The sequence below is a fragment of the Dermacentor andersoni genome, chromosome 1 (assembly GCF_023375885.2).
Source record: "Dermacentor andersoni chromosome 1, qqDerAnde1_hic_scaffold, whole genome shotgun sequence".
Classification (NCBI taxonomy): Eukaryota; Metazoa; Arthropoda; class Arachnida; order Ixodida; family Ixodidae; genus Dermacentor; species Dermacentor andersoni.
In genome coordinates, this window is record NC_092814.1 from 130633498 (window position 1) to 130660365 (window position 26868).

The 26868-nt window shown below is 47.9% G+C and overlaps 1 protein-coding gene and 1 long non-coding RNA gene across 3 annotated transcripts in view; one reads left to right on the top strand and one right to left on the bottom strand.

The window, feature by feature from the left end:
• LOC126545871 (prolyl endopeptidase FAP-like) overlaps positions 1-26868 on the top strand; it is a 464583-nt gene that overhangs the window by 216450 nt on the left and 221265 nt on the right. Inside the window, exon 1 of one of the 2 annotated variants that reach the window (XM_050193895.2) lies at positions 2527-2837. The exons of the other annotated variant lie outside the window; for it this stretch is intronic. Coding sequence (XP_050049852.1) covers positions 2805-2837 — 33 coding nt within the window. The 5' untranslated portion in view covers positions 2527-2804. Of the gene's footprint in view, positions 1-2526; positions 2838-26868 lie in introns of those variants that run through there. 2 annotated transcript variants of the gene reach the window in all.
• The window catches only part of LOC129380591 (uncharacterized), a 128476-nt gene that overhangs the window by 7177 nt on the left and 94431 nt on the right, over positions 1-26868 (bottom strand). The window lies entirely within an intron of this gene.

Genomic DNA, 26868 nt, shown 5'->3' on the forward strand with positions numbered 1-26868 from the left:
GTGTACTTGTTTGCCATGAGAGGCGACAGCCGTTTGCGCGTCTTGATGGAGATAATCAACCGCCCGATAACAACGCTGTTGCCTCGATGCAGCTCTACGGCACTGCACGTCACCTGGTTGCTTGAGATAGCTCTGTGCGTGAAAAGGCGTCTAAGCTTTACTGTGAGCATAACCAGGCTTGGTGGCGCTGATGAAACTTGTTAATCGCTATTCGATTCACTTGAAGCAACTTAACAGCACACACAGCATGCGCGTGCATCTCGTACAACTCTAGGCACCCTGTATCCTAAACGAAGCAACGCGTCTTAGGAAATGTGAATGCAGAGGTTAGCACAGCCAGTGGTGTTGTCAGAAACGGAAAAGACTGAAGTCGCAGTTCGCGTGCGCATTGCTTAGAATTAGGCGCGTGCGAATATCAAGATATTTTATTACAAATCGAATACGAGACTTCCAATGTCGGGTAATGATATGCAGGTACATTTATTATCGAGTTTCCTTAACATGTTGGAACATTGCAATTGCGTTGCCAACAGAAAAACAGACAAGTAACTTACAGTAAAAGCTTGTTCATTTGACTATTGTTGATATGGAAAATTGTTTAATTCACACTATCTCGCCTGCGCATCCCCAACCTGTGCGTTATTATACAGCTTCAAATGCGCGTTAACTCAGAGGCCTTGTGCCATTTGTCACTCAGCGCATTTGTTTTCAACCAAAAAGCTAGAAAACTCGGGTAGCAGCGCATAAGTAATGACAAAAGAGTGAGGCAAAAGCAGCGCTAGCACCCGACTAAATCGAAGTGGTTGTGTACCGTTTGCTATGACCACTGCTTAGCAAAAAAAAAAAGCCATGGGAACACAGCATCATTCTTCCACCTTGGTTCTACGCCACGTGCACGCAGGACTCCTGCAGCACAACACGTGTGGAAAGCTCTTTCTATTGTTTTCCTTCAATGTGAGGCACCCAACCGACTCACTGTCGTCGGTATACTGCATTTGCAAGGATATAACGCATAAACTGATTAACACTAGGCGTGAAAGTGGGAGAGGGCACCTTCAATTGGTTGAAAAAGGAAAAAAAAGATCACAACCTTAAAATAAAGACGTGTATTGCGACTGTATTCGTATGCTCAGAATAGCACCTTTTACATAGTGTAATGCGCGCAGGCATTGTGGTAACGCCAATAATGGTAACAGATTACCAGTCGCGGTGTGCTAAAATGTTGTGATAGAAGCGCGGTGTGTTGCACCAAGGGGCCAGCTGGGGCGTGCGGCGGGCAGATGGCGCATTTGCATTATTTGCAAATGTAGTGAATCACTGTAGTGGATCACCCCGTTTGAACTATATTCCCTAGAAAGGCATCATAATTGTAGTCGCACTGCTTTGAACAAACGCCCTGTATGCCTTTCGTTGCGCTATGTTGTGACCTCGCTATTCGCAGACCCGTGATCCTTGCCACCTAGAGGAGGGCTTTACCGTAGGACTAAATTGTCGGGTGGTTGAGCTTATCTTAAGCGCTAAATTCTGTCAAGACGGGAGCACTCAGCACAAAAACGAGCACGCATTTGCAGGTTAGACAGTAGCAATAACAAAGAAACGCATATTCTCCCGCACAGCCAGCAATGTATTCGATTTGTTTCGAATACCCGTATAATATCGAACATTCGAGAAGTTTTGAATATTAGGTTTTCGAATTAAATACGATGATTGAAAATACAATAGTCGACCAGTATTTGCATTTTTCGAGCATTCGCACACTGCTACATAAATTCATATAATTGCTAGCGGCACAGTTAATGCGAAGGTAGAGGAGAAACCGTCGAAGGGATGGAGAGATAGGAGCGTTGTGCCCGCGATTTCATATTCTGTCTTAAGTAAATGTCAAGTGGAAAAAAACTGTACAAATGGTTGAATTGTTTTCAAAACTAATCTCGCAAAATGTGCATCGCTAGTCACCATACAGCCGCGTTCGTGTGAGCAGGCCAGGTGCACAGAGTACAGGAATGCTGCGCGGAGCCTGCAGCTCAGCGTAAATCTCGTTGTTGCCACACTCGAAGCCCAGTGACCGGCCAACGGCCGACTGCCCGTGCAGTCATCCTCCGAGCCGGCCGCAGTGCGGTCGTAAAGCTGGCAAGGAGAGCGGAGCCGATTCCAAAACCCCAGGAGTGCATCGAGCGCTCCGAAGCCCTCAGGGCTGCCGGCATGTTCGTAAGCAGATAAACAGTGGTCGGGACAGAGCGCACTCTGGCCATCGGCCATAAACGGGAAAGAAACGAGCCGTACACAAAGAGCGCGGCTTCAAGACGGGCGTCGTTCTTATTCTTTGGCGCGTCCTGACGTGGCGGGCCCTGAAATAGCCGCGGGCTATGCGTGCTGCCGCCGGGAGCATCGTCGTCCGGCCGGTCCAGGGGAGGAAAGGGCCCGCATTCCATCCCGCGCGCATTTCCATCGATCCCGGCGCTCTGTCTGCGCAGGCGCGCGCTCTCGCAAAGGGGGAACCGCTCTCCCCCGCGCGGCCCTCGAAAATGTCGCTGTCCGGACCTGGGTCGCCCATGGCGGGAGCCGCCGAACTCTGCTGCTCGTGGTCGGCCCCGCCGCGGTGGCCCCCGCTCGTGTGACGCCGGGGGATCGCGAGCCTCCTGCCGACGCGAGCCAGCCCCATGGGGTACCGGGTGTCGCTCGTCTTCCGACAATCCCGCGGCGGCGCAGCACGATGTGAGTGAGCATCGGCGCCGCAGCGTGCTCGTCCACGTCGCAGACCTCGACTGGGCCGCCGTCCTCGACAACGCCGCTGACACGCGTCCATGGCGGACCCGTACCCCATCTATGACGACGAGGTAATCACCGTGCTCGCCCGCGTGGCCCTTGTCGGCTCCTGGTCTCGCCTCTCCCGTGGCGAAACCATGTGCCGACGTCAGCCTTTGCGCGCGCTGCAATCTCGCCTCCCGCCGAACCCTTCCCTCGTGCGCGTCTCGCCGCACTGTGCTGCACTGCTGTCAGTGTCACTGAATCCGCCGACGACTGTCAGTCGCGAGCGCTGAACACTTCTCACTTCGGCTTGAGCATCCGAGTGACAAGTGGCGAGAGAAAGCATTGCCGTGTCGGAGCAACATGTCGGACTACCGACATACGTAAGGCTGCTGTACAAAGTTAAAGAAAATGAGAGATAATTAATACGGCCTGACCAACAGTACCATTTCCCAGACTTTGGGCGATCACGCCTGACACCATGTAAGGGCTAGACGAAACAAAGCCCTTGTACTCATTGCGAGGTGTGCAAGCATGACCGATGCCTAGCTTTCAAGAGCACTGCTTTTTTTTTTCGTCGTTTGGAATGTTGAATGTAGTATGTGCAGTATTTCGCACCTAGTCTACATTTACGTATGCTTTGGCAGCGCCCTCCAATGTTGCTACCTTTAGTTCACGTGCTTTGAGTTTACGTCCCGCCGTTTCGACGCACGCATTGCAATCTTGGCCTTGATCGGGAGTGTCACAAAATGAATCGAGTCCCAGCGCTTGTTATTGTCCATGCTCGTTCTAACCACATTGATCTTTTACGTGTTTTCTTATTCACTGGTGGAACACGAATATGACGATTCATTACCTCACATTGCGTTTTGCGAAACCATAAGCCCACTCCGGAAGTGTTTGTTTGAACCAAAGCCAACACGCACGCCTATGGATTTATCACGTTTTCTTCTTTCGCGGGTGTGTTTGATAGGGGATTTTTGTTCCAAAATATTGCACTACTTACCGTCAAGCATGCTGTCAAATTCCGTTTACCGCTTTGGTGGCTCTGGTGGTGGCAGGGTATGTTCAAACGTGCTGCCAGCCTTTCCCACTCGCAAATCTGCGAGGAACGTCCCGGCAAGAATGTTTTTCTCTTTCTTTCTTTCTTTCTTTCTTTCTTTCTTTCTTTCTTTCTTTCGTTCGTTCGTTCGTTCGTTCGTTCGTTCGTTCGCTCGTTTGTTTGTTTGTTTGTTCGTCTGTTCGGTCGTTCCTTTTCATTGACGTGGAATGGGAAGGGTGTGATATAATTAGCACAATGTCGATTCCCACAAAGCGATAGGGAAAAAAAAGAAGGGTTTACTCAACGATAAATTGGTGATATCAGCGTCGCTGTAGGCGTGGTATGATCCTCCACATGCTGGGTGAGGGCTAAATGAAACACACCGTAAGCATACAATGACATCACCGTTATATACACCCGTAGAAACGCACATAGAAAAATATTTGCAGAGTCTCGTTTAGATAAGTAGCAATGCACAAAGCAATTCGTCGCGCCCTTCTGATATGTGTAAGATGCTTTTTTTCTTACATTTTTGTTAACTGTTATTCAGTGTAAGAGCAGTGCAATTATGAAGAAACAACTAAGGGTGTCACGTTTACATTTAAATCTAACAATACAATGTCATTTATCCCTCGTATACTTTTGTTCCCTCGTTTTATCAGGACCTTGTTGAGCAGTGCGAAATATTCAGGTTGTGCAGCTAGTCATATCACAAAAATGTTCTCGAATTCTCAGTAGCCATGTAGCAAATAAAGCAAGACACAAGTCTATAATGTTCTGAAATACTAAACAAGTGCCAAAGTTTCCCATGACCGAAAAATAAGCAAAGCAGCAACAGAGTTTATAATGTGGCCAAGCACGTAAAAATCGTCTGAGATTCAGATTATATAAGCACGGAAAAGTTTATCTATACAAAGATACAAAATTTCCTTTATTTAGCCTATACCGCTATAAGTGCATTATACCTATAAAAAAACGTTATCTTTCCGTAATATGGGGCTCATAGCTGGCGCTGAGCGTCATAATCACTATATGAAGCAAAATATGACGGCGCGACTTCTTGACGAAGATAAAGCAGAAGAGCAGACAAGAACAAGCGCTATCCTTGTCTGTTCCACCTGCAATTCTCTGAATCACTCACAACCAACCAGTTCAATTTTTGACGTCACTATACGAACTTGACAGCGGAACCTCACTTGCTGCAGCATACTGAGAGTATTATGTTAACCGTATGATGACACTATGAACTGCCCACACATGGGACATCGCCGTGTTATTTTGTACTTGTAAGCGCAGATTGGCCACACCGATGGCGTATGCGCACAGCACGGCGAGTCTAAATGATAGCCCGCCCACTCGGCTTGCCTAACTGTGCAGTTACTAAATATGCCCGCTTACATAAAGGCTGGATGCCGTCCTTGGATTTACCGCTGTTTGCGCACACTCTTGTCGTCAACTGTTCTCGGAAAAGCTGATCTACTTCAAACGTCGCTGGCCGTTCAAGAAGCGCCCGCCCCAGCTGCATTATTCTTGGTTGACGTACGCTACAGCTGTTTCTGCTTGCGTTTTCTTTCTTTTTTTTCTTAGTTTTATTTTGCCTTCTGACATAAAAAGAATCTAGTTCCGCGCCACTTTAGTGCCTTCTCTTTATTTATTTGTTTCGTTTTACCAACGTCCGCCGGAGTTGCCGCACATGGGGTTATATGGAATTCACCCTTCCGGATCGCAGTTCTCGCGGCGTGCGTCATCAAATGTCGCTGTTCATAATTCAAACCGGGGAGCAAAAAAAAAAAAAAAAAAGGAGGTTTCTCGTACACGCTAGTTTGCAAGATACGCTATATTTTTTTTCTTCGCGTCTTTCGAGCGTAAAAAACATTTCCATTTCAAACGCGAAGAAGAAAAGAAAAATATCCTTAACAAACATCACAGTCCCGAGCACACAGCTGCTACCAGTGCAAGCAGGTGCGGCCGTATATGACAGAACTCCGCACTTCTTAGTCAGCTCCTGCTGGCAGTGTAGAAAGTTTCTTGCGCAAGGCCAAGCAGTTCCCAATATTTCACGCAAGAACAAACATTTCTGTAGTTGCGAAAGTTTTTCAACGCTATAACTGTTCCGTAAGCCTTGATTTCATATCAGCAAGATGAGAGGGCGCTTGTGTACTCGACGGGACGTACTTAGTCCACCAGAGAAGCGACAAATGTTGTTCAGCCCACAACTGCACAAAGTCCAACAACGTATGCAGCTAGCGAGAACGTGAAACAGCGACCACTGCCACTCTCTGCTCGACTGTATACAAGCCGAAGATGCCTCCATATATACGTAGCTGTGCGACAGCCGATCAGCACGTCAACGGTTGAATCACCCGCGGCGGCCAGAGCCCTGTGTAACGCGGCGAGAATCACGCCATCGACGGTCAAAAAACTCGGGAACAAAGCCGCAGTCGCCCCGCAGTTTTGATGGGGTTTCTCTTGTCTTGGCTCTTTGCCGACTGTGCGTGTTCGACATGAGTCACGCCAGATACTACTTAGGATGAGGCAGACCTTAGCAACGAAGCTGGTGAGCAGCGTCGAAAACGGCCTCGCTGCCACTGGTGTTGGAATTGATGGATTTGGCAGATGGTATCGCGAAGTAAGCGGCATATATTACTATGGATTACAGTAAGCTGCAACAGGCCACTTAAAAAAAAGAAAAAAAAGAAAAAGCTAGCTCCAGGAAACGTTCAATGCACAACTTTGCGGAGGACAGAACGAAAAAGAAAACTAAACTACGAACAGCTTAGAAGATAACATTAATGACAGGTGCGCAAGTTAGCTCTGAGGTGACCATCACAAGAAGATAGAGAAGAAAAAAAAGAACACATGAACGCAAGATTTCAACTGCAACAAAATTGCAACCAGGTAACATCTCTGACGGAAAATACTATACAGAATTAAGAAAATAACATAATGCTATCTTTGAGGCCACTGCATCAATTAACTTGATATTGTAGCGCTTCTGACGTTACCTGCTTCTTACGCCGCAATAAACTTAACAAATAAACTTTTGGCAGCATTTGAGGAACGCGTTACATCTAACGCTGTACGACATAAAGTGAGGAAACTAATCGAACATGTGACATACTGACTTGTCGAAAAGTCATCTATCTTGCACATAGCAACTCGTATAAGTAATTAAACATTCAGAGATCCGAACTGCCAAATGAACGCAATGGCAGCTGAACTTCAAAATCGTAAGATAATCAGGGCATTGCAGGTATAAAATATTCAGTGCACCCAGTGCAAGCTATAATTGGTATTAAGACGGTCACATTCGGTTTTAAGCAAGATATTTAGGGTCCTGAAGCAACGCAAGACATGATACCTACCTTACTTTAATTCGCGAATATCGAAAGCGGCGCGATGCAAATTTCCGCTATATGTTAGTGTCACAAATTTACTGTATAGGACGATACCTTAATTTCTTACCCCATAGTCTATATATATGTATATAGAAATTTCACAGAATTTTTGCAAACTTTCCATTTGTGTCTCTTTCTGTCTTTCTTCCGTTAATATTTCACGTTCCGAAGCTCTTAACGAGTGCACAGAAAACAGCGTCGCATAATTCTTGTCATATATTGGAAACATTTGTCAGGTCCAATGTCCGGGCCGACGTTAGGTGCCGTGTTTTTCGTACTAAGCGAGAATAAGTGCGTACGTATAAACAGATTTAATGCCTTAATTATTTATATATTTGAACGCACATACAGGTAATGAAGGATCAAGTTGTGGACACAAAAAATACACATCACGCCACTGCTTTTAAAATCTTTCCGAATTACGTTTCGTCGCCAGTCCTTTTATACGGCCTCACGACGTACTTGAAGAACAGGAAAATGGAAACACCTAAGCTAGCGTATGTGTAGAGCTACGTTTTTTTTTTAGAAAAAAAAGAAATCAGTGTCCGACCACTGTATGTACACTAAGGATGAAAATAGAAGGAAAAGTGGCTGTCAGTCTGAAGCAGTGTTGCACAAAGATGGCGATCGGCGGTGGTTGCCTAAGCGGACTTCACGGTAGAAACGCTCTGCTCGGACGTTCAACAAAAGAAGCATTCGTCATATATACGACTCTTGCTCAAGTACAGGTGTTTTCTCGCGCTCAAGCATGGAGAGCAAAATTGCCCCAAGGGAATGACTACTGCGAAGCGAAAAAAAAAAAGGAAAGCAAGTTTACTTTCAAAAGCGAAGGAAAAAAGAAAACTGAGGTGTGTGTTTAGAAGGGGCGGGAGAACCGCGTGCGTATAAAACGTTCACTTCGTCCGTCCCTCGCCGCCTCGAGGGAGTCGTCAGCGCATTTCTGTTTCTAGCTCTCCGCGTGTTACGGCCAGCAGTTTAAAATAGCACGCCTACACTTTCGACAGTCGCATTACCGCAGCACAGCAAACCCGCTTGGCAGTAGCGTTTCCAATTCAAAAGCTGTATCTATCTTTCTTTATTTCTTTCCTTTTTTCTTGCGTGTTGCAAAGCGCCTGATTTAGCCGTACTGCCTATGGAATGCTGAGAAACATTGTTATCGCTGCGTTGCACACTCACTGTTTTGGCACTACGTAGCGTGGCGCAATTAGCACGCGCACTGGTAGGTGGATCAGGACCCACGCACATCGCTGAGTGTGTATCTTGCTTCGACATTAGGTAGTTCTTCCGGCACTGTGAACAGACTAGATGCCAGTGTCTATAGGATATGCTATATACGCCAAAGTGTTGCTCAACTGCAGCGACATTCGCTGTAGCCTAGTGTTGCGGTGGCACAGTGAGAAACGATAACGCGTGCAGAACTCTTCCGGAGCACTAACCAATATTTATTATAGTCTAAACCAAATACCACTTTCTACGACAGATGTGTGGAGTCATTGTGCTTGCGGCCTCGCGCGCGATGAGGACCACCATTCCCTTCGCATTCCGCGCGGCACAAGCATAAGGATGCTTTAATCAGGCTCGATAATGTTTATACCAATTTAGTATCGGGAGTGGTTGTTTAAATTAGTAATAGGCAACCGATCAAACGAGCCAAAGTGGGCAACGTATAACGTCACCTAGGTCCCAGATTTTGTGGCTTGTCTAACAGCATCGCTTTGCCTTCTGAGCTTCATCTAAAGACGGCGTTATGTTATCGCATACGGCTTGTTTTCGCGCCATTGGCAAGCACCGTGACAGGGTCTTGCGTAACGAAGGCACTTTTGGCGCCCTTGATCGCCGCAAGGCTGAGTGACACAATGTGAATGTAGTTTCGAATGCACGCGCGCGTTAGTGCCCGCTGTCTGTGCAATCTCCCTCTGTGTGTCACCCCATCTGTCACACTTCACATAAAGTTGCATACTATATATATATAGGTCTACGGCAAGGTAAATTAATCGGGTTCATTAAAGTCAGCTTGCCTCTCCTGCTGCTGCTTCGTGAACTGGCCGGTGTAATAGCGGCACAGCAGTTCTAACGTTTTTAATTCTCTTCTGTGTGACAACGCCCACATTATGCACGCTTCTTAGCGCCTCGTCTCGTTCGGGATCCTAGCAACGCGCCGCCAACTTTAACGGCTGAGCACCATGATGAATAGCACGCCGATTTGTGCAGAAACTTGGTTGGCCAAAGGGCAGGCGTTTACTACTCGCCGTAGGATTAACGCGGAATGCCGGAGCGGACACTGTTTCATGCGTATCTAGTCCGATGCCGTCTGTGTGTCTTATTGACACTCTCTCGGCACCACCCAGGAACTCAATTTTCCAGCTGCGCACGCAATTCCTGCTCGCAACGGTACACGCGCATCGGCATTCGCGCTCGATTGCTATTCACCTGTGTGGGCACGCGCGCTCGCTCAATGCGGCCGCGCGACGACGCGAGCATTTCGCCCCGTTTCCTTTCGTTCCGCGCGCGTCGACGCGCCCTCACTGAAACATCGGTTTACAAAGGTTTGAACAGCGGGCTCCGTGCCGGCCTTTCCTCGCTAACGGTGTGCTTCGGCGGACGAGCGACACAAAAGCAGAACGCTGGTCGCCATCGAGGCGTGAAGTCCAAGCAGAGCCAAGGGGAGGAGAGAGAGGCGCCGCCCCAAAATTGGACCGAAAACTGAAACAAAGAAGAAGCGGGCACGAGCAAAGCGCGCGCCAAACTCCGCGCACGTCACACATAGGCCGGTCATTTTGGAGCGGCCGCGCATTTCACGCTAGGTGAACGCATTTGCCAAATTGCGCTGGATGAGCGGCGCCGCTACGCGGAGGAATCGCGCACACGCACATGCAGGGCCCGTAGGAATTAATGAAACTCGGACGAAACAGCGCCCACGCCGTCCCCTTCGTGCGCGAGTGTATGTCATCTTCGCTCGTCTCGCTCCGTTTCTTTTCTTTCTTTTTTTGTTTTTGCTTACTTTTACCTTTCGTTCCTTACTGGCCATGCGCAGGTCAGGGCGATTAATAGGTCATCGGGTCTTCGCGCAGCAAAAGAAGCATAAGCACAACGGGGGCAGCGAGAGTCAGCGGAAAGAATCGGCTGTTTCTCTCTTCTCGCTGGAACAGCCTGTGTGTACGGGAGGGGATAAAGCTAATTGGGTGCTCTCGGAAATACGACATACGTGTTCCGATAATTGATGAGGCAGCGGCTTAGCGGAAATTAAAAGTGATGTGCCAAGGCCCTCGCGGCAGAGGGAGTAACTGCGTTTTGCCGGCTCCCGTTTACCTGTGCCTATAACATTTTTCTTCGACGCTCGACGCGGCCCACATTTGGTGCACCCAATTTCTCTCTTGGCGGAACTCAAATGAAAAAGATAAAAGTCTGAAAAGAAATGCAGAGTCGCGCCTGCTGTTTTCGGGTCGTAAAGCGATGTGTCAGAGGCTTTTCGCAGAAAACATATTAGCTCGGCAATTACATAAGTGATTACTGAGAAGTGAAATGGATAAGTTGTGCGACACGAATCACGTTAGGGCACAGTGAATATGTGACCAACGGGAGCCTGAGTTCAGGACTTGTAATTTGTACCTGCATGATAAATGAGACTCGCCCGAGCACTTTGAGCGGTAGCCTTCATTCAGTGGTGGCCTTCATGCGCGTCTGACAGCTCAACTAGAGACTAAGAAGAGAGTCGTCGGCATACAATACGTTCACTCTCTGTAGCGGAGAATTAAGACAGAGAGAGAAGTCATAAGGGAAAGGCAGGGAGGTTAACCAGGTTGAGCCAGGTAGGCTGCCCTGCACTGGGGAAGGGGGAAATGGGATTGAAAGAGCAGAAGGAAGAAAGAAGTTCCCAGTCTGCACTGTTACACGCACAAGTGTTCATCGCTGAGTCAATCACAGGTGGTCATGCAGGCTGGTGCATGTCACGAAACTCACCAGCGCCTTTGTGGCCTTGCACAAGCGGCCACGGGCCCGAAGGTCTCCTCTGTTAAAGGCCAGTCGTAGACCGTTCAGTAGACAATACGGGGTCAACGTTGTTATTACCGATTATGTAATAAGTTAGGAAAGATATGCGGCGCTGTGCAGAAAAAGAAAGAGCAGTTAAATGGTAAAAGAAATACCTGACAGGGGTTATGTAAAGCATGCTAACAAGTTGGAAAATACCGTATAGAAGCAGTCTGTAAAGTTCGTTTGAGCTGCGATCGCTTTTATGTAATCCTTACAGGTGGCTGAACCAATAAAAAATTAATTGAACACAAACGATCGCGGACCCGTTGAATGCCGTCAAACTTTTCGATGCACTGTCACTATTGTAAGTTACATAAAATTTCTGCAGATAGTGAAGTTTTATTCAAGCATAGGAATGAAGTGCTCCTTATGGTCGAGGCGTGGTGTATTAGTAGTAGTGGTAGCGCGTGCGTCAATCAGGCTTCGGTAATGTTGTATAAAGAGGAACTCTCATCCCTAAACTGTTATCCTTCGACAGTGCGCACGGATCTTCACGATTAACGGGTTGGCGCTGCTTGTCGTAAGCATGTGCAGATAGTTTTTATGTCTTCCTGGTTTTCTGGCCATTGTGCGATCTTCACTTGATAGTCTGCGTTGGCATTACAGAATTTTATAATTGGCGACCCAAGCGGCTTTGGGACCCAAGAAAATTGCAGGCCGCAAGTGCGCACGCGCAGAATCCGAGCTAGTGATGGCTTCTTGCGCTTACATTCACTCAACAAGACTCAAAAATTGAAAACTACCGTAGGTCCCCAAGCCATCTGGGGTCGCCCTAGTGGGCGACGAGAAATTACCACGTAGCCAAGAGAGTTATACGAGCCGCAGTCATCCAAAGCTGTTATCTTTCAGGCGGTAAGCATGACTGCTTTTCTTCATTTTTGTTTTCAAGCAACTTTTTATCTTCCCCAATGCGGAGTCCAGAGTAGTCGACCCAACGCTGTCGTCGTTTGACCCAATTCTCAGACTCTGCTGCTCCTCTAAGCCCAAGCGCAGCCTACAAACGCAGCTTGGGGACCCAGAGTATTGGGTTCCAAATTCTAAAACTATATTGCCCTTCTCGTTTTGCTTGTCTCCGTGTTTTGTACGCATTCCTTTCCGTAACATGGTATGGACCCGCCGTGGTTGCTCAGTGGCTATGGTCTTAGGCTGCTAAACACGAGGTCGCGGGATCGAATCCCGGCGACGGCGGCCGCATTTCGATGGGGGCGAAATGTGAAAACACCCGTGTACTTAGACTTAGGTGCACGTTAAAGAACCCCAGGTGGTCGAAATTTCCGGAGTCCTCCACAACGGCGTGCCTCATAATCAGAAAGTGGTTTTGGCACGTAAAATCCCATAATTTAATTTTAACGTGGTATGAACGGTGTTGCCCCTATCGTGTTTACCAGCCGTGGCCCAAGCTTTCGTTTCTCACTCGTCGTGAACACTTCGCTGGACATCGCGTGCAGAAGACGTGCCCTTGGGGTTCGGGACACCGTCGCTTTAGGGCAAGTTCTAAATCATCTGTGTGCAGGCTCCCGTCAACTCAGTCACCGTAAGACGCTGCACGCGTGTCCTGCGTTGGAAGCATGCACAATAACTCCTCACGTGCCGGTGTGTGCGTGCGCGCAAGAAGCGCTGCGTAACTCTCGCGCCACCCATCACCTGAAGACCCGACGATGTAAGGGTTCCGTCTAAATAGCACGTGAGGCCAGGGGTAACGCGAGCGTGGCGTTGTTTTGTTGGGAGTGCCGCTGCGCAATGGCGTGGTGGCCCAGCTGTGTGGATGCTTCAACGTCCTTGCCCGGCTGCTCGGTATTGCGCGCGCCTTACGGCGTTTCGTGTACCTCGTCCGACTCGGGCGGCTTTGCCAGAAAACACGACCCGTGCGCGCGTCGTCTCGCTCTGGCCGCCTCGCGAACTGTTTCCGGCAACTGTCAGGTCTGCCGTGGGGGCCACCTTGTCCAAAGGGAGCCTACAGCGTTTTTCGCACAAACTACGCTGCAGAACTCGCGCAACATGCACAGGTCAGGTTGGTTGAGAGATTAAGAAAATGGCGGGAGGGAAATGTTGCAGCGATTGAAGACCCTAGCTTCTTCCACGATCGTACAGGAGTTACCATTAATGATAGTCTGCAGAAGCAAAGCGCGCAAACATGCTTTTCATTAAGCAAAGACGAAAAACTGAAAGTATCATGATCTATATAAGCGTCATAGTGTATTTTTCTTACGCCATCATGGCAAATTCCTGCAGTCTCGACAAAGCTGTTTCCGATTTAATCCTGTGAAATGCGAACTAACGAAGACAGTAAAATTACGATAAACGAGCGAGGGTGATATGAGCTTTAGTGTTCGCACTGAAGTCGTACTCCGCATAATGCGAGACGGTTTCATGTACACCGTTGCTATGAATATAGATAGAATGATAATGACGCGCCTACAATGATACCGATAGAGTCACAGCATCTATCCAGAATCTATAGCTGGCTTTCGACGTGGCCTATTATCAACTCACAATGTAATTGATTTCGTGGCGTCAGTGCAATACCAGAAGTGCCTGAAATGACTCACTGCGGAACTATCAGCGTTCAAGCAATGCTAGCATCAGCAACAAAAAGCTATGGAAATCATGGGGGCATACGTGGAAGGTCAGCCGGGGCAAAGTATGCTGGTATGGCAGATTGTTGGCATTTAACGGCTCTTGAAAAAGTGGAGTCCGGCCGGACATCGGGTAGTGTCGATAAGGGATGGCGTCCATGACGGCACAGCAGTCACAGGAATACTCGAAGAGGTTCGCATCGTAGATAGACAGGTAAAGTGGTGACGCGAGCCTCCTCAATTGTTCCGTGGGTTGAGGTGCAACGTGGAACACCGAGACATGTTTTCAGCATCTGTGCCTGGGCACTTTCCAGCGTACACAAACATGACGGGCTCATACTTGATAAAACTGGCAGGCTATACCGAATGTATCCGACGTATAGAGCCTGGTACAGCCGGCGTAGCGAATGCTCAGATGGACCCCACTTCATACCGGCCAGAAAGCAAAAAATTTGAGCAAGCCCAGTTAATTTTTTCTTTAACATTGCCACATGTTTCGACCATGAGACACCGCGGTGAATGACAACGCCGAGGTATTTGTGGTGGGTGACATATGGGATGGCATTTCCATTGATCATAATTGGATACCAACACATAAGCTTCCGTGTGAACGCTATCGCAGCGCACTTGTCTGGGGCCAGTTGCAGTCCTTGGCACTGCAGGTAGTGAGACGTTAAAGAAACAGCTCGCTGCAATCTGGCACGAATTTGCGGTCGCGTGACTGCGGATGCCCATATGCATATGTCGTCTGCGTAGGTACTGATGCGTACTGTATCTGGAATTATTTCCGCAAGGCCAATAACGGCAACATTGAAAAGAGTCGGGCTGAGAACTCCTCCTTGAGGAACTCCACGGATCACAGCGTGCCTTGTCGTTTCGCCATCATTCGTGGACATGAAGACTGTACGACCATCTAGGTAATTTTCAAACCACATGTAGAGACGGCCGCCGATGCCCAAATTACTGAGGGCACCAAGAATGGCTTCGTCATAAGCTCCTTTTATGTCTAAGAAAACTGCTCCTACAAGTCGGTGTCGCTTTTTTTCGTGTTCGATCGTGGACACGAGATCAATGACCTCACTTATAGAAAAGCTTGAACGCGTCCAAAACCGCGCTGCGAGATTTGTTTCTGGTAATTATAACTTCCGTAGCAGTATTACATTAGTTAAAGAGGACCTTGGTTGGAAAACACTAGCACACCGCGAGATTAACTGCAAAATTAGAACTTTCTTTCCGACCCGCCGTGGTTGCTCAGTGGCTATGGTGTTGGGCTGCTGCGCACAAGGTCGCGGGATCGAATCCCGGCCACGGCGGCCGCATTTCGATGGGGGCGAAATGCGAAAACACCCGTGTGCTTAGATTTAGGTGCACGTTAAAGAACCCCAGGGGGTCAAAATTTCCGGAGTCCTCCACTACGGCGTGCCTCATAATCAGAAAGTGGTTTTGGCACGTAAAACCCCATAATTAAAAGAACTTTCTTTCCGAATTTACTCTGATCTCACAGGAATAAATAAGAACTTGTACATTTTCCCTCCCCACTTCATCTCTAAACGATGTGATCATGAGCTGAAAGTTCTTGAAATGCGCTGTCGTACTGATGTCTACCGTAATTCATTTTTTCCTCATGCTTCCGCACACTGGAATAGGCTTCCCAGGAGCATTAGTGAATGTAAAACGTGTTCAGAGTTTCTGCCTTTATTGTCACGCAGTCTGTAGTAGTATATCATCCCGTTTTCTTTATATCATTTGGCTGGCATCGCACTTCATGTGATAGTGTACCCTTTCCATTTCTGTCTAGCAATTTTGTACCGCATTTTCACTGAAGGCCGTTTTGCCGTCGAGATGACTCATCGATGTTACGTATTTTGTTACTTTTACCACCTGGGCTTAGTGCAGAAGACAACTAAGTTCATCAGTGCACCTACATCCAGAACGGCGATTGATATTGAATATGAACGGCTCCGAGCGATCCGTCGTAGAGCGGAAAGGAAGGTTAGGCGAACTCAATCGTCATTAGACCTTGTCTTATGTCGACGAGCTCAACGAAAAATGCGGCGTCACCTTCAAAAAATGGGAAAACAACGGTGGAGGACCTTCTGTTCGTCTCTGGATCCTCGAAAACCACTTTCTAGGATCTGGCAGATAGTACGAAGCCTTCGTGCCCCTCCTCAGCACAAACATCCTTTCCGTGCTCTAGCACTTCACCAATCTCTGACGGAAGTGCAGGTTGCCGAAGACTTCTCTAAGAGAGTCACCCGTACCGATGTTTCAGCATGTCCAACATTGGATCGACCCGTGCTACTTCCTAAAGATGATCGTCTTGACCTTTCTTTCACGATGCAGGAAATGGAAGCTGCACTTGCTGCGTCGAGACGATCTTCTGCCCCTGGACCTGACTGTATTTCATATACTCTCTGTGCCACCTTGGTGTGGAAGGTCGGAAAGTCCTGCTGTCGTACTATAACGCCACGTGGTCATCCAGTACAGTCCCAAAGCAGTGGAAAACCAGCAGTTTGGTGGCCCTCCTAAAGCCAGGAAAATCGCCTCACGAAATGTCATCTTACCGGCCAGAAGCTTTAGCTAGCTGTGTCGGTAAGGTGATGGAACGGATGGTGCTCTCTAGATTAGAATGGTTCATGGAAAAGAATGAGCTTTATCCTGAAATGATGACCGGATTTAGACGTGGCCGGTCTGCAATAGATTTATTTTTTATTTTATTTACACAAGTACGTGCAGCACCACAAGGGCATTATTGCAGGGGGGAGGGGGGGGACAAATTGAAGAAAATTGAACATGTGACAAAAACTTGAAACAGCTTGTGGAGTGATCGTGTTCCGAACAAACGTCATGTCACTGCGTATACACATTAACACTTTGCTCTTGTGTCCATCTTCACGTGACCAGAGCTTAACGTATCCGGAAAGGCGAAATTCCGACGTGAGATTTGGCTCGAATATCACCATCACTGGGAAGCGATATTTGAAGACTCGTTGCCTAAAGTCAGACATGCGGCCGCATAGACCTCGAGCATTCCATTGCATTATAACAGACTGATGCATCTTCTGTTCCAATGTCCAATGTTTTATCGTGAGAGCCATGATTACCACCCTTATTTTAGAGCCGCTAATAGCGGCTCCATAGCATCTAACGCCTTCACGACCGATAGTGCAGTTGGCGTTGCCAATCCGGAAAGTAATATACGCACAGTGTTTACTAGCTGTTTATGCATGTCTATCACCTTTTCATTTCCAAGCCTTTCATTACCCTACCGGCACTTGGGGAGCGCCGAAGGAGTATCTCCTCCGGAAGCCCTTAGTGGTAGCGAAGGCCACTCTACAGCCGAAGAGGTTGGACGCACGTTGGATGACGCTTCATTCCTTGACGGGCGCGGAGGTGCTGGGGGAGGCGCATCTTGTGTGTGCCGGCCTTGCTCTCTCTGTGGCACGTTTTGCATCCAAGTACTCAAAGGAAGTGCCTCTTTCCCCCGGGGCTTGCTCTGGGAGCGGCGACGCCTTTGACGCAACCGGCGCCTTTTCTTGCGGACGGAATCGGCAGCCTCCTTGTGCGTGGAGTTCTCTCTCACCATTTTTCTCAGAATTTGCCTCTCCTCTGCCATTTTGGGGCAGTCCTTGGATGTCGCTTCATGGGCTCCGGAGCAATTTGCACATTTCATGGCGTCAGTCTCACAGGAGTCTACCTGATGAGCACCATATCTTCGGCACGACGTAGGATTCTTACACACAGCACTCACGTGGCCCAGTTTAAAACACTTGTGACACTGTAACGGTCGTGGCAAATATGGACGCACTGAGTGCCTTACATAACCGACTTTGACCGATGCTGGCAAAGAGTCTGACTCGAAGACCAACTGATGCACCGGGAGCGGCCGAATCGGTGGATGTCGAGGATTCGCACTGTCGACGATAAAAAAGATCGCAGGTCTTCATCCTTTATGTCAATGTCCACATCTGATACAACACCAGCGCAGGTATCTTTGCCGTACGCTAGGAATGAGCGAAAGGCATTCAAGTGGTTGGCAACTTCCCCGGTGTAGGGTCGCCAACTGGGCTCAGTCCTGGTTAACCTCCCTACCTTTCATTTATCATTTGTTTTCTCTCTCTCTCCGAAGAGGAGGGGGGAGGGTTGATGGTTCAGCACCAGCACAGCCGCCTTGGATACCGCACATGTCACCCCCTCCCCCACCCCCCCGCACACACACACACACTTCGCTTTCGTTCCCAGAGATCGCGAGTCCAGCAGGTATATACGCTGTTTTATTTTCTGCACCAAATAACACAGGGTGCTGCACTGATAACTTGTGATAAGCGCATTTGCACATCTGCTGTCAGACTGTAAGGCTTGGCGGCCAATACAGATGCGGCATCTTGGAAAATATGGCTCACAATTAACGAAACTATTCTATTAAAGTTTAATGAGCGATTTTAGAGGCAATATTGCATTGCAAAATGGAAGTCCGACAGTCATACGTTGCCCAACAACAACTTCACAAAAATCGTCGTAGGTACTACGGCGTGCAGTATTTTGGCTGTGAGCTGCCCTAAACCCAAACGAAAATTAAATAGCGTGTCAGTGACGCTGATCTCCCCACCCTATTAGAAAACGCCACCTGCTTCCTTGCTGCGCGGGCGCCAATGCTATGACAATTACTAGTTCTCTTCATTTTGACGCATAAAACATTTCTTTATTTGCTGCTATTGGGAAACGTGATTATCTGAGCTGCGGTACCGCCACAAGGTTGGGAACGGAATAGAGCACGCTTAGCTTCGATTCCTGGCGTCACCAAGCAAAAAAAGGGAAAAGGAGAAGAAGGCCGCCACCAAACCCGTGCCAAAGAAAGCTTGCAGTTCTTTTGGTCTGCATTCGAATCGATAGGATAGAGAGATTGACGTCACTGGTGCACTATTTCATATTTCTTTCAGTACTGCCATACTGGGCCGACCGCAGTGCCAAAGTACTGCAGTCTCTAGCCGCTGAGACGATTTTGTTAAGAGAAGAAGCTTTTGTTGAGTTAATATGACTTTGGCTCCTCAGTTCCCGAATTGCAATGTTCCCTCTATAATTTCTAATTAAACGGTTATTTAATATATCCTACTTTAAGATAGCGCGGTCTGAACGGAACAGGGACCCAAGAGCCACATCGCTAGGCTATGTTTAACGATGCATGAGCATGAACGCACCGCACATGAAACGTTCCGCTAAGGCGAGTAGTTTAGCGAACACTTAGCGAATTAAATTTTTTAGCCCGCGCATTCGTTCAATTGCATATCCTATCGAAGACGGGGACAGCGGAAGAGAACACAAAAACGACACGGGCGGTGTCTCTTCCGCTGTCCCGTCTTTACTTGCGGTCAATATGATATGCCGTAAACACCAAATAGGCCAAACTGAAGTTCTTCTGATTCGTTCAATTATTATGTAGGGTGTTGACAAAGCCGCAGCCGACAATTCTGCGGCACTACACATCGGGTACATCCGGTACATGAGCTCGGGCTCCTGTTTACCGCAGCATTCTTTACCATTTCCGCCCAGTCAAGCTGGCGGAAAGAGGGGAGTCTTCAGACATATATGACGCCCTCCCCCCCAACTGGCACCTGGCACCCAAGGCCAAGGGCCCCCCAGCCACCCTCCCCCCCCGTTACTACGCCACTGAATGTGATCCTTCTTGCCATGTTTTGTTGTAGAGGCGAAAACATTATTTGGAACCTTTGGGCCAATGTTTCCAAGTGCGGGAATATGTGACTCCATCTGGTGCAAGACACGACGAGCGCTGGCACGCAGCCCGCGAAGCCTCCAACCCTTGCATAGGAAAGAAAACATCCATTCGCACATCTCGCGAGTAAGGTGTGCCCCTGCGCAGAAATCTTTCGAAATCCTTTGCTCACAAATCTTCAGCTAAATTGATTTCGCGACGTACCTGATGAAGAGCAAGTGACTAAAAGGGTCATCGTGTTAAATAGACGTCCTAAAACCTCGTACATTCCTTCAAGCTTGTGAGAACAGCTCACGGGATTCATAGCGATTAGCAGAATTATTTTAAGGGATGGGTGTGCAATGGGTCAAGACGCCGAATTTACGTTTGAGTATCATGGCCACTTTAAGATTGTAGATCCATAAGGTACGACTGTGTCTGCACTCCTGCTTCAGGCGGATGGCACGTTGCAATTGCGTCAAACGCCCTACATTTAGGCAATGGCTGCATTGTGCACGGAGCATTGTGCGTAATCTTTGTGATGTGATTTTCCAAGCTGGAAGAGAGGCCATTTTGACACACTTCCTTTGCTAGTGTCCAAAATACAGACCAGTTCACTCAACTAAGAGCGACTTAGCAGGGCTTTTAATCTTCAGGTAGATAGAGATACGCTCACTGACATGCGCCTCTATGCCTGAGAATGGTCGGACTCTGCCGATCGGACACCGCGAAACATTCAGCTTCTGCAAGTCAATCGCTGGAGGAAAATCTGGTTGCTGTATATTAAACAACAAAGTTTGTGGTGATAGGCAAAGGTAACGAGGCTTCTTCCACTGGAGTCTATTTTGTGCTCCTTCAAACTGAATGGTGCGCATTAGAATCTCCCGTGATAATACAAGAACCAGAAAATGCAGCTAGGATGTCTCATTTTCTCCGAGCCAAGTGTTTGGACACGTATAGGTAAGACCTTTGAGAGCAAACGTGAAGTTGTTGCTTTTCACGGTCAAGCAGACGTATACCGGTTGCCGTCGTAAGCTCGGGCACTGTTTGAAACTTATACGTGACTCCATACTGAATGCAGAAAAAAGACTGAATGCAGAAAAAGGCCGTAGCCATTACAGCTGGACAAGGCCAATGATTTATGAGCTATAACATAGCCGAGAGCCAAACCGCCACCCGTAATTGCTGAGACATAGTTACTAGCGCTAACAAGACTAACGGAAAAAAGTTGGGACAGGACAGAGCGCTAGTCTTGTTAGCGCTAGTAACTATGTCTCAGCAAATGCATCAACACCAACTAGCCCAACTTTCCACGTTAATTACCCCACCCGTAAGTTCGATTCGCAGGTGACAAGGAAGGAAAAACGATTTTGGGAAAAGTATTGACAAACATCTGTAATTCGGAACTTAAGATCATGTGCATTCCACTGAGAAATGGAAGCCGCTTCGACCACTTTTTAAATCGGTGGCGGTGAACAAGTCATTGCACGTGCTATTCGAGGTTTGTAAGTACATGATTGAGGGCATCTAGTACTTGCAGTCGTCTGCGTGTTAATCAACAATGCACGAATAACATTCACAAGGTTCTTCAGTGTTACAGTCACTTTCTAGGTGCAGAGTGTCGGGAGTTCTCTGTGTGCCGTTGTTCCTAGGGTGGGTGTAATTTCGGTAGTGGGGCCGCATACCTTCAGCGGCTGTGAGGACGGGTTCACATTTCGTTGTGGTGTCGGTGCGGATTGAGGCTGCGAATAGGGGACCAGAGGCGATCAAGACATATCTCTTGCAGCGCTGACGGTCTTGCTAGAGGACCCACCATAATACCGTGTGGGTGAAGCAGCGCACTGGCCAGGACACGGCGGAGAGACACAAGAATACACGACACACGCTACGCTCGCAACTACTTTACTTCAAAACTACCACTCCGCATTTATATACGTGTTCACCCTCGGACGTTAAAGATATGCAAAACAAGATTAAAAGTAATTTTAAAATCATACCCGCGCACACTCGGGCGACGAACATGGGCAACATATCTAACCTGATCGTTGCAACCCTAACCTAATCGCTGCAACCCTAACATATTTATTTTATTATTAACAAATTAATTCTAGTGCTCTTCCAAAAAGGTGACCTCACGATGGATCAGTAGAACAAATGGTTGACTGATAAAACCCTCGTATATTTTGTTAATGTGAAAAGCTTCCATTATTTCCCTGCTCTGCTATTTTATTCTACTATTTCCAAAAATCAAGAACTAATGAAGTCAGAAACTAAAACAAGCTCCCGCTGAAACTAAACTTTTAGCCTACGCATCACTAATAAGACCAAAATTTGAGGATGCACGATAGTATGGGATCCTTACACCAAAACTAACATTGATGCACTAGAAAGAATTCAGTGTAAAGCAATCAGAATTATTTTTTCAAAGTACCGCAGGACTGATTCCCCGAGAGCACTAATAGAACAACATGGTATTCAAACACTGGAAATGAGGTGAAAAATCCAGCGACTAAAATTTCTTTTTCTTTTTGAAAACAACCCCTTTTCCCTCACTCCCGAGCTTCATGCAACTCCAATAGCGGCACGCCAAACACGGCATTGTCACACTTACTCTTTAACTCCCTATAATGCCAGAACTAGCGTCTTTAAATATTCTTTTTCCCCACGCACTATTACGGATTGGAACGATTAACCTCAGTCGCTACTAACCAGTATTGATTCCATTGAACAGCTGAATTATTGACATAATATTGTTACGGGGTTAAAAACAGTCAGACGTATATTTACAGGATATTTGCAATAATTGTAGCAGCTGACAAGATGGTAGACAGCGCGCGAAGTCCAGAGCGTCTTCTTCCGACCAAGATGAAGACATCTTCGTCAGCGTGTCACATGACCCCCGGCGGCTGAAGCACCGGCTCGGTGCTGGTTAGGAGGCGGGCGAGTGGTACAACTTAAGACGCGCGACGTGGACCACGTCGGAGCGATGCTGAGCCACGGTTGGCTCAAGAGGGGCGATTTCGTTGGTGACGTCAGTTACTTGACGCAAGACACGGTAAGGGCCAGAGTAGCGTGAAAGTAACTTCTCCAAGAGGCCAAAGCGTCGCGACGGCGACCAAAGGAGAACTAGGGCGCCCGGTGTGTAATGGACGTCACGATGGCGGACGTCATATAAGCGCCGCTGATTGTCCTGCGACTCCACAAGTCGACGTCGGGCAATATGGCGTGCTTCTTGTGCTTTGAGTATGGCTTCATGGGTGTACTCATATGTGGAATTCAGACTAGCAGGCAGAACGGTGTCGAAAGGTAGCGTAGGGTCGCGGGCAAACAAGAGGAAGAATGGAGAGAAGCCTGCGGTATCATGGCGAGACGAATTATAGGCGAAAGTAAAGAACGGCAGCGCAACGTCCCAGTCGCAATGGTCATCGGAGACGTACATGGATAGCATGTCAGTAAGGGTGCGGTTAAGGCACTCGGTTAGACCATTCGTTTGTGGATGGTAAGCAGTAGCAAGTTTGTGTTTAATCGCGCACGAGTGTAAAATGTCATTGACAACTTTAGAAAGAAAGTAGCGGCCTCGGTCGGTGAGGAGCTGTCGAGGGGCGCCGTGGTGAAGGATGACGTTCTCTAGGAGGAAGTCGGCGACATCGGTCGCACTGTTTGTCGGAAGAGCCCGTGTGATTGCATATCGGGTGGCGTAGTCTGTTGCTACAGTAATCTACTTGTTTCCCGAAGCAGACGTAGGAAAATGGCCTAAAAGATCAACACCTACACGGAAAAATGGTTCTGATGGTACGTCAAGTGGTTGAAGGCGACCAGCAGAGAGTGTGGTCGGCTTTTTGCTTCGTTGACAAAGGTCACACGCAGCGACGTAACGGCAGACATCACGGTATAGACCAGGCCAAAAGAAGCGCCGACGAACGCGGTCATAAGTCCGTGACAGGCCAAGGTGACCGGCAGTCGGTACATCATGAAGCTGGGCGAGAACAGTGTGACGCAGATGCTCAGGCACAACGAACAGTCGGTCAGGGCCGTCCAGGCGCATGTTAGAGCGGTACAATATACCATTTTGAAGTTCAAACATACCAAAGGAAGGATCGGGCGTTTTGAAGTGAGCCATTGAGTAAGGTAAGGAGGCTATATATATATATATATATATATATATATATATATATATATATATATATATATATATATATATAGCCTCCACAGAAACAAGGGCGAAGAAGGCGGCTGGCGTAGGCAATAACACGTTCTCGCCCTTGTTTCTGTGCCAAGATAGCTCCAATACCGTGGCCACTGGCATCGGTACGGACTTCTGTTGGAGCTGACGCATCAAAGTGAGCGAGAATGGGCGGGGACGTAAGCAGACTAATCAGCTTGGTGAAAGCACCATGCAGCTTGCTCAGGGCCCCAAATGAATGCAGCGTCTTTCTTGAGGAGCTGATTGAGAGGGCGCGCAACGTTCGCAAAACTTCGGACAAACCGACGGAAGTAGGAGCGAAGGCCCAAGAAGCTGCGAACATCATTGGCACATGTTGGCACGGGAAAGTCTTTCACGGCCCGTATTTTATCGTGATCAGGGCGTACACCCGTATCGTGGCCAGGGCTGGGCAATGCGGCGACTCAAACCGCCGGCATTCGGTAATAATGGCTTGCACAGTGGAAGAACTCTTGAATACAAGGAGATGGAAGGCATCATCTGCTATGCCCTTAATGACATGTGCAACTTTATCAGGTTCGGACATGTTCGGATCCACTTTGCGGCACAGAGCGAGCACGTCCTGGATGTACGTGAGGTAGGATTCAGTGCACGTCTGGACACGCGAAGCGAGGTCTTTTTGTGCGGCACGCTGACGTCCAACAGGCTTGCCAAACAACTCTTTGAGCTTCTGTTTACAAATGTCCCAGCTGATAAGTTCCTCCTCGTGGGTCTGAAACCAGACGCGTGCAGGTTGCGAGCATGATGGTCTGGTCCCAGTGGTTGCTGGCGCTCACCCGCTCATATAGTTGAAGCTAGTATTCAACATCAGTGTCGTCGGTGCCAGAAAAGGCTCCTTGGTCGCGGGGTTGTGCTAGAATGACGGTGGGCGTGGGTACCGAGGGGCCCGAAGCATTCTCGCCTTGAGCTGGCATTGCAGATGCAGCCAAGGAGTGGCCGCTGCGTAAATTCGTCTTGATCACCTCTTGGTCCCCTCCACCAAAAATGTTACGGGGTTAAAAACAGTCAGACGTATATTTACAGGATATTTACAATAATTGTAGCAGCTGACAAGATGGTAGACCACGCGCCAAGTCCAGAGCGTCGTCTTCTTCCGACCAAGATGAAAACATCTTCTTCGTCAGCGTGTCACAATATTGAATTGTGACACCGGGAAGAAGCCGCTTCTGTGAAAAACGACGCTGCCGCCGTCACCGCCGACGTTCCCCAACGAACGCGAAAGGCCCCTCACAGCGCCAACCTCGTACAGCAGCGTCATCACCTCGAATTGTGGAACAACAGTCATTGCACCAGACCAGACGCAACGTTATGAATGAGAAAGAGGCCCAGAAAAGCACCTATGATATTGCCTATCCTGCACTGCCAAATGCACTCCCACTTGCTGAGCTTGAGCGGCGTACATCGCCTTCATCTAACGTACCTCTTGCTTCCGACAAGTTGCCTGAACAGGAAGTGCAGGTGGTGATATTGCTGAAGTCGCTAAAGGTTGCGATTCGCGCACTTTTTGGGAAATGCACAAACTTCGACTACTCAATACGCTTTACAAGTACTGCATGCTCTCGCTCTTGTGCTTGAAAGCTTCCATTAGAAACATTTCTCGCGCCCTTCTGCAGAAGCGACCCTTTCAAGAGGAAGTCAAGAATGCCTCAATTCTTCAGAATGCCTCAATTCTTCAAATTTTCGTCAAATTGTATATGTAAATTGGTTCCCGGGGCTACTCATCTGTGAACCAAACGTAACAAATATCCTCAGACTATCAGGATACAAAGCTTTTGTTTCCATCACGTGTGACCAACGCAACAAGGTCCTCGTTTATGTTGGCAAAGTGCTCACCTACGTAGCCCAAGTCGTGCCTGCCCATGACGACAACTAGTATGTGTGCCTTAGGATAAAGAAGAATGTCTCCTTCCCACTCATCGCGAGCTACATTTCCCCATCAAGTCGTTTAGGCTGCAAAAAGCTTGAAACTATCTTGACGGTGACCTCCAGTCTTTGGATAACCACAGCAGATTTTAATGCTCATCACCCATTTTGGGGAAATACAAAAACCAATTTAAGAGACAGGACTCTTGTATCTTTAGCTTCGGACCGTGATCTCTGCATTTTGAATGACGGAAGCCCAACATTCTTGAAAGGGTTGTCGTACAGCAGCTGCCTAGATGTGACTTAGGTGTTACAATGCCTTACTTCGAGCGTCTATTGGTTTGCTGACTTGGAAACCATATTCCTACAAACGAGGTTATACACCCCCGTACGCTTACGACCGACAATGTACTGCGAGTAAGCCCGCCTTTGTACCGCATAAAAAAGAAAATTAGTGCCTAAAACTTGAACATATATTGTCCGCTCATAGGTACCTCTAAAGCACACCGACCTCTTAATGCAATGGCGAATTATAATAAATGGTCTGCTTGATTTTTTTTCATTCTTTCTTTTTTTTTTAGCCTAAGAGGGTTAGAACGCGAGCACGTTGGTAATAATCCATCGAAGAAAACAGCGCTGTTAAAACATGGACCAGTAAGAGAGAAGAAAGGACAAGCTATTTCTCGTCCGTGTTTTAATAACGCTGTTTTCTTCGATGTATTCTTTTTTTAACCCGTCGTGGTGACTTAGTGGCTATGGTGTTGCGCGGCTAATCACGAGGCCAGGGGATCAAACCTCATCTGCGGCGGCCGCATTTCGAGGAAAAACGCCCGTGCCCCGTGCATTGGGGGCACCTTAAAGATCCCTGGTCGTCAAAATTAATCCGTTGTCCCCCACTATGTTGTCCCTCATAATCAAATCGGGGTTTTGGCACGTAAAACCCCAGAATTCATTCATTCTTTTATAAAATACATGACGACGTTTGTCTTGCTGCTGAAGATTTATCACTGCTTTTTGGTTTACTTTTGACAAACGTTCATTTACTCAAGATATTTTCCACACGTTCAATATAAAGATTACAGTTAACTGAACCTCAGCACCTATTCGGCAAGTAACGCTATGCTATATTCCTGTACAAAACCTCGGCTCGGATCTTAAGCTACCTCCATTTGTAGACCGTAGTTCATAAGCTTCATTTTGCTCATACCAAGAAATATGATGTTTGAAATAGAAAGGAATAAATGCAGAAGATTAATAAACGGTATATGTCACAAGGC